This window comes from Gobio gobio (genome assembly GCF_949357685.1).
Source record: "Gobio gobio genome assembly, chromosome: 18".
Taxonomy (NCBI): Eukaryota; Metazoa; Chordata; class Actinopteri; order Cypriniformes; family Gobionidae; genus Gobio; species Gobio gobio.
The window spans coordinates 43,164,071-43,180,380 of record NC_137111.1 but is presented as its reverse complement, the minus strand read 5'-3'; the positions used below and the strand labels follow the sequence as shown (position 1 = coordinate 43,180,380).

At 37.6% G+C, this 16,310-nt stretch overlaps 1 protein-coding gene across 3 annotated transcripts in view; it reads left to right on the top strand.

Moving 5' to 3' along the window:
* Positions 1–15,838, top strand: part of runx3 (RUNX family transcription factor 3) — a 70,116-nt gene extending 54,278 nt beyond the window's left edge. For all 3 annotated transcript variants that reach the window (XM_079843324.1, XM_079843323.1, XM_079843325.1), the window contains 2 exons: positions 5,905–5,976; positions 12,675–15,838. In XM_079843324.1, coding sequence (XP_079699450.1) covers positions 5,905–5,976; positions 12,675–13,198 — 596 coding nt within the window. In that variant the 3' untranslated portion in view covers positions 13,199–15,838. The remainder of the gene's footprint in view (positions 1–5,904; positions 5,977–12,674) is intronic.
* Positions 15,839–16,310: the final 472 nt, after the last annotated feature.

Below are 16,310 nucleotides of genomic sequence, written 5' to 3'. Positions count from 1 at the left end.
ACCCCTTGCCCACCTGTACATACCAGCTGATATACAGGGTAGTCTTGATTTGGGTGGTCACTCTGCATTTGAAAGTTTGAAAGGGTTTTAAATCTACTAAATCAAGTAAAATGACTCAAAATCAAGTAATTTAAGCATGCCAAAGTCAACTTTAATCATATAAAATGTAATTTCCAAAAAGCAAAATTGTGGCCAGTGAAAATGCTGAGTGGTTTGTAACTTTGGAAAACCACTAGCCACAGTGGCTGGTGAGCAAAAAAGTTAACGTCAAGCCCTGTGCATATATATATATATATATATATGAGAATAATATTATAATATATAATAATATATAATGAGAATAATGAGAATTAGTATACAAATACATCAAATATATATTATATTGCTATAAAATATAATTAGTTAAACATATATATATATATAATTTTGTTGTTTTTCAAGGCATGTTTGGTTAGGACATGATGTAATGGTCAACCGGAACCCATAAAAATGTGGTTGCTTTTGTAAGCTTCATTATTTATGAGTAGTTTATCCATCATAAGCTGGTGAATTAGAGGCACTGAATGTTTCAGTGGTGTTTTTGTTTGGGGTTTTTGTTAAATTCCTCCATCAAATTGACCTAAATTCAGAAGGGTGGACGCTAACACAAGCATTCCTGCAAAACCAAAGCTGTGACTCATCCAGAGCTCAAGAATGGGAGATTTACACTTACCGCGTCAGGAGTGTGCTTGAGCAGGGTAAAGTACGTCTAGTATCCATATCTGCAGGTGGATTAGGAGAGGAATTATGTCTTCATGGAGCTGTCAGAGGCCAAGACTGCCGACACACACACATCTGAAGCAGACATAACACATTAACAGAGCTTTAGCGGTCGGGAGACTGCTTGTCTCTCACTGCTGTACAGGCCTGTGTGTGTGATACATCAAAACCTCACTGTTATGTCTGATATTAACATAGTTATCTCTCACCCTAGGGCACTGTCTCTCTGTCTGTCTCTCGCATCGGCCCAACTTTATACCTAAATCTTAAGACACACACATTCTGTCAGACTGCTCTGTGTGGTATTAGGTTTGCAGACAGACATGTGTAAGATAGGTATGTTTAATCAGATTTATTACCGTCATCACATGGTAATTAGATGGTCTCTCATTCCACCTGAGTGATGCAAACTGTGTGTGTGTGTGTGTGTCTGGTGTTGATTGCATCATCCCGGAGTCTTGAGGTTAGCAGATTGTTGATGACTGTAAACAGATATTAAGTTACAAAAATTCACAGCACAAACACAGACATGGTTCATAGTTAAACAGATTTGTCAAGGCACACAGCGCCGTCCCACAAACACACACGTACACACACCTATTGTCATGCCAGAGGAGCAGGGAGGCGAATTAAAGTTGACATTAGTTAACATGCAGCAACATGCTTCAGATGAAAATAAAACAAGGAATAAACAAACGAAAATGGAGAGGGAGTTCATCGAAGAGAATAAAAGGACAAGCACACAGAGATGTGGGCAGAGCTGTGTGGTGTTCACTCATGCGCTCATGCACATCCCACATGCTGTGTAGCGGACTCACACACATCAAATATGTGTGTGAAAAAGATTAATTCTTTTGCATAAAGACAATGAAACCTACTTTTTTGCATTGTGACAGTTTATTTTTTCACCCTCAATTTCATGTGGGCATTAAATTTTTTTTTTTTATAATTATTTAATTAGGTATATTTCTGCGAAGTTCTCACATTATCACAGTTTATTCACTATAGTTTATAAAATAGTAATAAAATATGACAAGAACTCGGAGTTAAACTGTGTCAGAACAAATTCATCTTGATAATGTCTGATAACTTTGATAGAAAGGTATGTAATGGATTGCAATCAACCAATCAGCTGTTCAATTTAACTACACAACTAGATAATACCAATTTAGGTCAACCACTGACCAAGCAATGCTTCATTTTGTTCAATCTGTGGTGTAAAAGGTCGCATGAGCAATTAAAGAAAAAACACTTGGTCAGTTTAAAGTGTCAATTTTACGTGTAGTCCACTGTATGAAGAAGTTTTGGGTATAATATGTCACAGTTTACTTTATTTTGCTGTCCTCACTTACATAATTGAACTATAATTTCCTGCTGGAACTGGAAGGAAATGTCCTTAATTGTCATGAAAATAATATCACAAAAAATCTTAATGGTCTTTTGGCAAGCATAAGACCGTCAGTGAACGGACAGTCCATTTGAGTCTCAGACTACACGTGTGTGTGTGTGTGTGTGTGTGTGTGTGTGTGTGTGTGTGTGTGTGTGTGTGTGTGTGTGTGTGTGTGTGTGTGTGTGTGTGTGTGTGTGTGTGTGTGTGTGTACTTCAGAGAGTGTTTGAGTGTTTTAAGAAGGTGTGGCGAAAGATCTAACATTAAACCAGACTTCATGGTGGCTTTGTTTATTTTTGCTGGTACTGAGGAAAGCCTGCATTTCCACTCAGTGTTCTACAGCCTCTCTCTCTCTCTCTCTCTCTCTCTCTCTCTCTCTCTCTCTCTCGACTCATATTTGTTTTATTTCAGACGACTTGCTGTCATACTACTAAATGTATTTATGGTAGCTGCGTTGCTATTTTAGTTAGTTACTCCTCGACATTAGAGATGCACAAAGCTCTCAGTTACACACATATTGTACTGCTCACAGACCGTTTCTGTAACATGCTGCTTTAATAGCAGTAGAGATCTGTCTGTTATTGACGTTGTGTAACGGCCAATCAAAATATTTGAGTGAGATGTTTATTTTCAGCAGAAGCACCAGCTGTGGCCTGAATAAGAGCATTTATACTGAAGAATTTATCATTGTGCAGAGAAAACCAGAGAGAGAGAGACAGGGAACAGTGTGCCATTAGTGGTGTTTGCTAAGGCAAGCATCATTATTACTATTGCACATACTTACAGTTATAGGGATTTATTCAAACTCCCTACCCTATGTGTTAAACTCTGGTGTGTAGCTTGTCCCATAATGCGTGTTTAAGACACATGTGCTGGTATATTCGGATCTGATTTATAATTTAAAAAATAAAAGGGGCAAATTCAGTAGAGTTGTATTGAGGGAGGGACTCGGGTCATATCTACAGACCAGAATATGACTTGGATAACAATCATCCCTCCAGAACACCCTAGAAATCACAGACTAGTATCATGTTGGCAAGTTTTGCATGGACAAGCACCACTCATATTTTTCTCAGAAAATGTAAAAATGTAGTTGCATACGTCTCATATCTCATACGTGTATGTGTGTGTGTTGCACAGATTAGCTTGTAACAACTATCTCATCTCGGACTGAGAGCAAACAGGATTCATTTGCATGTCAAATTGGCAGTTCAGTGCGCTGACACACACACACGCACACACGTACACACACACACACACACACACAAACATACTCTATAATTCTCAAAGTATCTTATTTAGACTCGTGCTGTGTGTGTGTGTGTGTGTGTGTGTGTGTGTGTGTGTGTGTGTGTGTGTGTGTGTGTGTGTGTGTGTGTGTGTGTGTGTGTGTGTGTGTGTGTGTGTGTGTGTGTGTGTGTGTGTGTGTGTGTGTGTGTGTGTGTGTGTGTGTGTGTGTGTGTGTGTGTGTGTGCGAGACAGCTGCGTATTAATGCTGATGGAGTGATTTAAACGCTCAGATCATACACATACACACTCACACAGGTGTCACACGCTCAAGATAAGATATGTGATAATCACACACGTTTAACAGACACCCAAAATATCATTCCTTGTGACACACTGATACTTTTCTTGTCTTGTCAGCAAAACAGAAAGATTTCAAAGTTATCTACTCATACACATGCATTTTGACAGATGGAACTCTAACGTGTGTGTGTGTGTGTGTGTGTGTGTGTGTGTGTGTGTGTGTGTGTGTGTGTGTGTGTGTGTGTGTGTGTGTGTGTGTGTGTGTGTGTGTGTGTGTGTGTGTGTGTGTGTGTGTGTGTGTGTGTGTGTGTGTGTGTGTGTGTGTGTGTGTGTGTGTGTGTGTGTGTGTGTGGGTGCGTGTGTGTGTGTGTGTGGGTGCGTGTGTATGTGTGTGTGTAATGCGACACCAGCATAAGATTTCATGTTTGTTTTTCTCGGCACCTTTGATGAAAACACTAGAAGCTCTCTCACACTGAGCGTGTGTGGACAAATTCACTCTGTCGCAACCCTATAAACACACACAGATAGGGATGGGCGGTTATAATATCCACTAATCATGATGATTTTGCTGCCAAAATAATATTAAAATAAAGCAACATATTCTCTGGTTAAAACTTCATTAGCAAAAATGGTGTTGATAAGTTCAGATGACTTCCATTAATCAATGTACTCAACTATCGGCTTCATTCAGTGAACGGATTCAAAACGGATTCAACATTTCATTATTCTAAAATCCAAGGGAAGATGTTCAAGGAAAAATATATGTAGGTAAAAACTGCTGTTTTATAACATATAATAACATATATAATATATTATTATGTATTGTTATATTACTGCAAATGAAAAAAATATATTAATTTATTGGTAACACTTTACAATAAGGTTGTATTAGTTTACATGAGTTAATGCATTAGTTAACATGAACTAACCATGAATAACACCTCTGTTCAGCATTATTTAATCTGTGTTAACGTTAGTTAATAAAAATCCAGATGTTCATGGTTTGTTCATGTTAGCTCACAGTGCATTAACTAATGTTAGCAAGATTTTAATAATGCATTAGTAAATGTTGAAATTACCATTAACAAAGATTAATAAATGCTTTATAAGTGCAGTTCATTATTAGTTAATGCTAACTAATATAGTTAACTAATGTTAACTAACGAACCTTATTGTAAAGTGTTACCATTTTATTTTATTATTATTTTTCAAATAATCAATTTAAATAGACTTAAGAGCAAATACATAGATATCAATATAGAGATATCTTAAATATTGTTAAAAGGATAAAAAGTATATAGAATTTTCTTTGAACTGTATCGCACTGCGCTTTATTATTTATTGCATTAATATATATATATTAGGGCTGTCAAAAGATTAATCGCGATTAATCGCATCCAAAATAAAAGTTTGTGTTTACATAATATATGTGTGTGTACTCTGTTAATTATTATTTATATATAAATACACACACATTCATGTATATATTTAAACAGTATATACATGTATATACTGTATATACATTTATATAATCTATAATATATATAAATATAAATGTTTTATATATAAAAATTATATTTTTTTCTTAAATATATACATGCTTGTGTGTGTATTTATATATAAATAATAATTAACAGAGTACACACACATATATTATGTAAACACACTTTTTATAAACTTTTTATTTTGGATGCGATTAATCACGATTAATCACCAAATCTATGTTGGTATATATGTTGGTTTTATACATTTTATCATTGTGTTATATCTGCATATGAATTACATTTTATTTTATTATTATTTGTGTTAATTATGGCGAGGATGACGAGCGAGAGACGTGGGAGGAGCGAGCGAGACCGGTGCATGATTGAGAATGAGCGTCACCTGCAAAACACAACGTAACGTCCCGGCCTGGTCCTCTCTCGTCCTTCACTAGTGTCGCTCTTCCTTATTTGCCTCCGGGCTCCCTCATGAGAGGACTCGAGACCAATCACTCACCGGTCTCGCTCGCTCCTCCCACGTCTCTCGCTCGTCATCCTCGCCACATTAATATTCAGCAAATACAAATTAAGATATATCTTTTTTATCAATATCTTTATTATTTATTTTGTATTCATATTTTGGTTCGATAAATTGCACATGTGTGTGTGTGTGTGTTTTTTGTATGTATATCTCATAGATTACCAGTTGACAAGTGATTAAATACGTATATATATTTTTTGTGCAGGATTATGGCCAGATCAGATTGACCCTCCTGCATTGAAGACGTGCAAAGTGGAAGATGACTTGCGCTGGTCAGGTAAGAGACTTTACAAACACACACCGGTAAACATCATGTCTAGAAGGAATAATTCACCCAAAGATGTCGTTCCAAACCCTTTTGACCTTTATTTCCTTTTGTGTTGATCTATTCTTTAGCCACACATCGGTTTGAGGAATATTATTTTAATTGGCATAATTGTTCATCGGTACTCTTTTATGCTGTTGGTAGTTGAATGAGAGAATGAATCACTGTGACATATAGATCATCAAAAGCCACACGCACACACACACACACTGTTGTCCTCAGATGCCTTCTTTGATATGCAGATATGTGTGGGTGTGTTGCAGTCATAATGGGTGAATCATAATATTAATGATTCAATCAGAATGCAGCGTTTTTGTGGAGGGGCTGAAACAAACACAATATAAAAATGATCTACTTTCGCTTTCACACGCACAAACCCAGAAACATCAATAAACATTCTCTGTGTGTGAAATACACACATACCCACCTGCTTTGGCACACCCACACACATATAAACACTCTCACTCGAAAACATTCACACAAACTCTCGCTGCCATGGACACACGGGCACATACCTGGTGCTGGCATGGTTTTCCTTCCCCGCGGCGACGCAGAATTCCTGCCCTTCCTGTTCCCGCAAACCCCAAACATCCAAACCGGCTGAGTCATTTTTACCTCAACCACACACAAACACACAAGATTCCCTCTGTCACACAAGCCCGTGTGACATTTAAGTTATAGCTTTCTTTAATTGCACTTTGACTGATTTATGATTGTTTCTAAAGGTACGCAGTGTGTCAGGTGGCATTTTTCAAAACACCAGATGGCAGTTTCATCAAATGAGATTTGAGGAAACACTTGACATTTATTAAAGGCCACATGCACACTGCAGCCAAATATATTGTCGCTCTTCTACTGAGGGTTTCATTTAGTTCTGTACAGTCTGTAGTTATTAATGGAAGTGACTTTTTTCTGCATATTTTCAATAGCAGGGTTTTTTTCACAGCCACGAGATGCCAACACTTTGCTTGTCAATTATGACGAGATAATTAAGGGTATTCACTCCTGCATTTAGCTGTGGTTTGTTATTCTGAAAACTTCTGAAAACTTCTGCAGTGTGTACGTGGCCAAAGAGAGTTTATTTAGACTCATTTAGACTGATTTTGCAGTCTTATTTAGAAGATAAATTTACATTTTAGAATTCAGAAATTTGTTTTAGAACCCCCAAATATGGAATTTAATAGAATAATGGAATTTGGATTCACGTCAATCACGATAAGATAAGATAAGATGAATCAGTGAATCATGAATCAGTGAATCGATTCATGATTCGGATCGCGTGTCAAACCGCCAAACTGCTGAAATTTGGCGATCCAAACTGCTGATTCGACTCACTGATTCATAACGCTTCGAAGCTTCATGAGGTCGTGTTTTGAAATCGTCATCACTATATAAGTCGTTATTTAGTTTTTTTTGCGCACAAAAACTATTCTCGCTGCGTTTTGGTGGATCGAATCACAAGTGGGCGACGCTAAATACAGGTGTAAACGGGGTCCAAAACATTTTGAGCTTGTCCACTTTGACCACTTCCAGAGGTAGTCGAAAACGCTATAGACCGGATTGCTTTTGTTGTGTAAACGCTCATGTGGTCGAATGTGTTCAAACAGCCACAAAAGGCCGTCTACTCTCCGTCTATTGACCTAACGCATAAACATTATGGGAAGTGCGCTAGCCAGAGGGGATTTAAACTTTGTCGGCTGGAGACCTAAGTCTGGTTTGAAGACGGAAAACATACCAAGCACAATGTTCTCTCACCATTGACACTAAATTTTTTCAACTAAACATCGAAATAAATCTAATTAATAAACTAAATTAACCATTTAAACTAAATTACTGATCGAATTATTGATCTAAAGCTCACACTGTCACTGTATGATAATTGAAATGAACTGATGACATCAGCATTTTTTTTTTTTCAGAATGGCTATACAGCTGAATAAAATTATGCTGCATTATTTTCCTGTTTAACACTGTAAAGCTGCTTTGAAACAATCTACTTTGTTAAAAGCGCTATATAAATAAAGTTGACTTGACTTGACTTGACTTGACCATTTCTGATTTCTAACACTCGCTCCTGGTCTTGTGGCTGTCAGAGCAGAAACAAAACCTGCTGCTCTCCGTATGTTTTTCTGTCATCTCCGATGTGTTCATGTGTAAATTGCACAAGCTTATTCTGTCCATTAGATCGAAAGATCTGGAAAAACCCATACATTTGCCCGCCCATAGACCCTCCCCTCAATGAAATCAGGACAGAAGTGGTTGAAAGTGGACAAAAGAGATTAAAACACCTGGTGTAAACAGGGCCTTAGCTCAGCATGAAATGTTTTTGAGATCTCGTCTGAAACTTAGAAATAGAGACTACTGGGGGCTTTTTCTTAGTATGAGTATGAGAGTTTCCTTTTGCTCTCCATCTCATTAAATAGATCTCACTTGCGCTCTCCCTGTCCTGTTGGTTCAGATACCATATGTTCTGTGATGCAGACTTGCGTGAGCGTAATGTTGACTCACCGCTCTGAACTGCAACGATCAAAAACGCCTACAGGAATAATGAGATCCAACCGTTCTTATATTTCATAATAATTGCTTCTGAAAGAACTGAATATTGATTCCTTTCAATGTCCTAGAACAGCAAAAGCTGCTTAATAATTGTGATTTTTGGATCAATAATAATGCAGTCATTTCAACAAATGGATTTTTAGAGTCAATAAGGTCAAAATTCCTCACTGGAGTGAATAAAAGCCATTCCTGATGTACTCTTATTGTGATCCAGGTCTCGAATCAATGACCTGATTTGTAAATCTCCAGTACAGTATCAGATGTTTGTGAATGGTAACCTGATCCATCCTGATGTATGAGATTGCAGCGCACGCCGCATGTCGGAGATGAGCTAGTTTGCATGCGACGTGCCGTGTTGTCTTATGGACTACAGCTCTAACATAAACACACAAGATCTACATGTGTGCCTGCGTCTCAGGTTCTCTGCCTGTCGGAGCGATATGCCATTACCTTCAGTTATCATTTATCAACATCCAGAGCAAACATTTAGCCATTTCAGCCCTGCTTCAGTTTTTTACCTACTTTGTAAAACCCTCAGTTTATCACTTGGAGAACTAGGCTATACGTGTATTAGATTGAAAGTTACTCTACCTGCATTTACAGTGACCCCAAAATGCATCTTAATTCACACTTATAAGTTGAAGTATATTACATACTATATACAAACAATAGATATACTATTCAAAATGAAGATCTTTTGGTTGTCAAACTTTAGTGCAACATGCCCATCATGTGCAAAACCAGTTGGTTAAAAGTAATAGTTTGGGGCCACTGTATTTGGCAAAGTTGTTGCAATTGTTTGGTTGGTTCCTGTGGGTTGTGTCACCAGTGGAGCATAAAACCACATAGTAGAAACTCAAACCATGAACAAGTAAGCAAGTCTGGGATCCATATCATTTTATGATTGTTGGATATGATATGTGGTATTTTTGATATCCTGCATTCTGACGCAAATGTAGACGATTAGATTGGATTATATAGAGTATCAAGTATATATTTCAGTCTTTATGTCTCTGTCTTTCTCTCTCCTGGCCACATGATTTGCCTGGTCCAGGTGTAATCCATCTGTTTTTGCATGGCCATTTTACAGGTGAGGGCCGAGATTTGCATCCTCACCAGAACCTTGATCCCACACACAAACATGCACAATTCCTGCTGACTAGCTACTGCTTGCTCTTCTGTTAACAAACAAAATCAGTTTTTACAGCAGTCAAATGAGGCAAACCTCTGTAGTGAGCCGGGTTACACGCTTGACTGTGGGCTAGTGGAACACGGCAAACTGAACTGCTCACTGTGATGGGGGAGGATAACAGCGTTCATTCTAGAAGAACGATTACATTTCTCTTGTCAAAATTACTACTGAAGTTCTAAACTGAACTGACTAACTGACTAATTCTTACTAGTCATCAACGCTTATATTATTTACAATATATTATAAAATATTCTATTTTTTATTGACCTGATTTGTACTATTAATATTGCTTTATATATTAATGATTTTTTTTCCGTTCATATATAAATATACATATTCATAGCATGACAATACAAATTTCAATGTAAACATAATAAAAGTAAAGTTTTTGTCGTGTGGCCAAAAAATGGAAAGTCCCTCCTTTAGACATGTTGTCAGAAACACCAAACCATCACTTATTATATTAATATTCAATATTAATATTTTTCCCTTAACCGTTTATATAAATGTATTAATAATATTCATTAATACACTGTAAAAAAATATTGTTGGTTAAACTTAAAAAAGTAAGTAACCTGGTTGCCTTAAAATTTTGAGTTCATTGAAATAAAAAAATTGAGTTAATACAATGAAAGAAATTGGTTTAATAAATAGAAACTCAAAATATTATTGTATCTGAACCGCATACATTTAAAAAAAATGTTGTGATAAATAATGAAAATAGCACAATTTGGCATGTTTCACTGCATTATTACAAATAAAACACACAATTATGCAATATGCTTACAAATTCTTTTAATAATATTTGAATAAAGGGTAATGCCGATTCTCAAATGTTCATTGTATTAACTCAAATTTTTAATTTCAATGAACTCAAATTTTTAAGGCAACCTGGTAACTTACTTTTTAAATATTATTTTTTTTTACAGTGTAGTAATATTTTTTTCTGTATGTTATTTTCCCCATTAAAATTAATATTATTAAAGGGGAAAGTTGGGTTATTCCACGTTTCCTTCTCTCTGCTCTTTTTCTCTGTTTTTAAAGACTTTGATACTAATGTAGATCATGTGTATGCATGGAAACAACGCAAAAAAAGAGCTGAGGTTTTCGAAAGGGGGTCAATAATGTGTTTTTTATGATTTTTGTGGTGCAAACATCATAAAGTACATCAAAACCGTTAATATGGCACTATATGCAAGTTGTCATTGGCCAGGCATAAAATAAAACTCTCAATTTAATAACAATATCAATATGTTTCTATCCACTAAGGGGGCTGAAAAAGGTTGAAGACGCTGTTCTAGAGCAACATTCTGGAAACGTTCATGTTGTTAATATCCTGTGAGGCACTAGAGGGAGTCTGAATCTGTGTGTGTGTGTGTCTGTGTGTGTCTGTGAGGGTAATGAGGGTAAACAATGTCTACAGTTTGGGTGTTATATCTGGTTTGCAGCTGTTTCTCAACTCATTTGTCAGATTTCCGCTTTTAGTAATTGATCTTGTATGGTGTGCGTGTGTGTGTGTGTGTGTGTGTGTGTGTGCGTGCTTCTGGTAAACCCTATGTTATGGAGACAAAATGTCCTCACAAAGATGGCAATCCTTGTTCTTTTGGGGGACATTTTGCCAGCTTATAAATCATACTAAGTGATGTTTTGTGAAAATGTAAAAATGCAGAAAGTTTGTGATGGGTGTGTGTGTGTGCGGCTGGAATTCGTGGCCATTTCAGTTGAATCAACAGCAGCTGAAATCTTGAATTCTCCTCAGTTTGAATCAGATTCTGGTCCCCCGAAAGAGTAAGACCGTCAACACCCCTCAGAGAGAGAGAGAGAGAGAGAGAGAGAGAGAGGGAGAACATGTTCTCTGAAGAAGAAAAAACAGAAGTTGAGGAAATTGAAATGGAACTGTATGCTTTTCTCTCTCTTTCTTTGTTTCTGTTTGTAAATGGACCCAGTGCCCCAGACAAACGGGGGAGAGACTTTTAAACAAGTCAGTGGCACGCACAGACGGCATTCTCCTCCCTCAGGCGCCTGCATGCCAAAGCCTGCTCCAGTATCCCAGCAGCCCTTGCTCGTATGTGGGCAATGAGCAGAAAAATAAAGCCAGAAAATAAACTGGGAGAAGTTTGTGTGCAGGTGCACAGATGTTTGTCTTACACCTGTTCTCACAGAACATGAACACTAAATGAAAAACCGCAGACGTCAGAGCATGCCAGTCTTCATCATCTTCTTCCTCCCCAGCCTCATAACCTTACGCTTGCTCTGTTTTTACTTCTACAATTTATCAGGCGTTTACAGATAACACTAGGTGGCGCTAGATCGGTGTCTCAATAGGGTTCTGTGGCAATTGTTCATCGATTTCATTGATTTTAATATAAAGTATATTGAATATTAATGTAGTATAATCACATAAATGGTAAAGTCATTACATTTTCATTTTATAATAATGGTTAATTGTATTATTATTTATTAATAATTCTATTATAAATTAGTCATTTTATAATTAATTATTACATATTATATAAATATTATTTAATTTTTTTAAGTCTGAAGTCTTTTAAGTTTAAGTCTTTTTTTTAGTCTTGGTCTGAATTTATAAAAGTTCATTCTTGTGTACATTATTTGCATTCTATTACTCTTTTGTTTATATGTTGTTCAAGATCTTATTATTGTAATTTACAATTACGTTTACAAAAACAGGCATCATTATCTTTATTTTTTGCTTAGATTTTTGGGTGAAATGTTCCATTTATTTTTATGGTTTGACTATGTTTGTGAATGCATTTCCTATTTTGGGTCATTTCTGGATCACAAAAATTATGTATTATTGAATTATTTAAAAGGATTTAATCATTCTAGTATTGAAGTTGTTTAGATGTTAAAGTGACACTTTCTTCATCTTCTTCATCAGGTTCGGAGCTGTTCCCGCAGAGGACATCTTTCCCGTCTCTGTCTCCATTAACGGCTCCTCGTTTCTCCGATTCACACATGCATTATCCGGGTCCTTTCACCTACTCCGCTAACCCGTCCAGCACTGGAATCGGCGGCCTCAGCGTGACCGGCATGCCCACCTCCAGCCGCTACCACACCTACCTGCCGCCTCCCTATCCCGGCAACCAGAACCAGAACTCCCACTTCCAGACCAACTCCTCACCGTACCACCTGTACTACGGCACCGGATCCGGCTCCTACCAGTTCTCCATGGTTCCGACCGGCGGCACCGGATCGGGAGGCGACAGGTCGCCCACCCGCATGCTGACGTCCTGTACCGCGGCGGGTGGAGCCGGTGGCACCGCCGGAGGAAACAACAGCCTGCTGAACGCCAGCCTCGGTAACCAGAGCGACGGCGTGGATGCTGACGGTAGCCATAGCAACTCGCCCACAGCGATGAGTGCGTCGACACGCATAGACGAGTCCGTCTGGAGGCCTTACTGAGAAATAGTGTGCGGAAAGACTGAGAGAAGAGGTCGAAATTAAGTGCATGTTCGATCGTTTTATGTTTCTTTGTCCTTCTACGACGTCAGTCGCTTCTAAGACAACCAAATTAGTTGACAGACTGGTGACCTTTTGCTCTGGACGCCACATACGGCACAGAAACGGACCGAAACTGAAGGAGGACACAAGTCTCACAATTAAGGTGTATATAGATAGAGTAAAAATTATCAATAGAAAATAAGAAAAGGCATCCCATAGTAATATATCAGCGACCTTTTTGTTACTGAAAAAGCTGAACAATCCAAAGAAACGGAAAAGCAGGTGCTTCATGGACATATTCTGATGGGCCTGTAACTGAAAAAAGACAATGTGTCCAGCCTTACAAACCGATCTGCCTGAAAGCTGTAATACCCAGAGTGCTTTGCAATCACCAAACACTGCAGAGAGTCATGCAGACAATATGAAAGAGCTTTGTGGAGCCGCAGGACTGTAAATATACCAAAAAATGTTGCCCGCAACTTTCAGGTACTTTCCGAAATAGTCTTGAAATGGTGAGATATAATACATATGTGGGTCGATGTGAGCGATGTTATTTCAGTGGGTTTTTAGGATGCAGGAACATATCCAGGTCATATTTATTGAGAAATGAGAAATCATATTTTGCATTAAATGATGCCATTCATATTTTTTTGACATTAGTAATGAAAAAATGGATTATTATTTCAAGTATTATTTCAGTTGCAAATCCTTTAAATGTACAAAAGCACAGGCATCATTTTCTTTATGCAAACAATCATTTTTGTTTAGATTTTGGGATGTGAAATGTGATCTGGACGTGTTCATCCTTTAGCTGTGGGTTCTCGATTTGTAGAAACGTAAAACAGTGTCTATAATCCAAAGACAGGCAGGCGTTTGATTCGTTTTTTTTTAGTTTCTTGCTTTGCACCACAATCACAAACAATTAATTTGTCTTTAAACTTGTGGAGTCTCTTTTTGGAATAGTTTTCAAAAGAATGATTTTTTTTTCTCAGTGTTGATCGCTTTTTATAACTTTGCAGTTTCTTAAAAGGATTCTGATCTGTTTGCGCTCAGCTTTACGGTTTGTGTATTTTTTTATTTATTTGAGCCAAAGTGGATTTGCTCCTATTTCGGGTCGTTTTCCGGGTCACAAGCATTTCGTACTTCTTATTCGTTATTCTTTTTCGATTTTCTTTTTTTTAATCTTTGTTTTAATATAAAATTGGAAGTTGTGCTACTGTAATATATTCTTTCTAAATTATACGAAACAAATTTTAATGTATGTTTTTCCAATGCAGCTTTAATGCACTAAAACATTTATTTAAGAGGTTATATGTCCTTGTAAACCGCATAATGGAGACATTCTTACCAGATTGAGTTCCACATGATATTTAGTCATATTGCCTGAAAGGCTTCGCTCCTCCAACAATCACCTGTTGTCATCTACGTCTCTAAAGTGTGAAAAATATGTTGCTCTAAGCACCTACATTATGTGTCTATTTTTCCTACCTTGTTCTTGGAATGACTGAAATCGGAGACGATAATTGGGCACGTTTGAAAGGAGATCGGTCTCGATTATTTGAATAACAAAACCGTGCACATGCTCATACAAGGAGGGTAAAGTGGCCATGACACACACACACACACACATAATCGCGTAACAGGTGTAAGCGAATATATCAGCCCATAACCCAGAGGTTTTTCCCATGCTCACACCTGCTGCCTTCACCTGAGGGCGAAGAGCCCCGAAAGAGCAAAGGAAACGAGTAGAAAGATGGATGAAGAGAGCCGTATCTGCTTTCACAATCATTGGTCATCCTTCAGGCCTTGTTATCCAAGCAGAAGTGCCCGTGTTCAGCTTGATTCACGGCCGCTTTGATGCCTTTATGGGGGCGGTTATTTTCCTTCCCATTGTGCCTGCCCTTGATTATGGCCTGAAGCTGCAGTCTACAGGAAAGATGGATTCAAAATGTGAGCTGGTCTAGTTACAGGCGGGAGTCGATTCTCTCCTGCGAGGACTTCTGGGTAATAGAAACCCGCGCTACGGGAATCGTTTGCTTCGTTTAGTGTTTCTCTCAGTGCCTGGATCTATTAATGTCTGTGGATATCAAATCCTTATGTGAGTTTGTTGTGATTGTTGATTATGATTGAGATGGATCGAGAATCCGAATCAGGCTAAATGAATATTTGCTGGCCCAAAGTAAGACCAAAGACGTATCTATTTATTTCCACTATCGATGCTGATTTTTATTGTGTGTTGCGTTGAACTGTCTGTTGACGCCAAGGCTCTGCTCCAAAACCTACTGAGCTTTTTATGCCTGTGTAAAGCGTATCAAATCGTTCAATTATTTAAAGGCAGGTGTCTGTGTGTGGGCATCAGCGAAGCTCTGTGTGTTTTGGAACGCATCCCAAATGTCGACCACAGGGTCACGAGTCTGTGATGTTTGTGATGTGCACAGATTATAATCATGCTGAAAGAGCTAAAAAGCACAACACACTCCTGTAGAACAAATTGTCTTCATTGTACGTTTGTCATTTTGGTTCTGAAATATGCTCTTTTGTTCCTTCGTTGTGTGCTAATGATGTAGTTTTTTATGCATTTTAATAAAAAAACAAAATCAGTATTTGCTTGTGATTTCATTTACTTGTCATTCGTGTTTTTTTAATTCAGCCATATAATTTATAATGCAGTAAAAAAAAAAAAAAGTTATATAAATCAGATTTCCCCAAGATTTCCACATTTCAATAGTGTCATTATTGAGATCACTTAAAGTGTAAGGCCCCGATCAGACAGAACGTGTTTTTCAGGTTTGAAAACGCGAGGCACACAGCACTGCCTTTTTTGGTTGATGTTTTTTAATTTAGAAAATAGTGCGCTGCGGGGGTTTTTAAAGGGGGGGGGGTGAAATGCTGTTTCATGCATACTGAGTTTTTTACACTGTTAAAGACTTGGATTCCCATGCTAAATATGGACAAAGTTTCAAAAAAAAAAAGTTGGATGTTTTAAGGAGTATTTCTGTGCCAGGTTTCGGAAAGTTTCTTTCGAGTATGTGTCTACATGACGTCAACAAGGACGGAATGTTCTTGTAAGGGC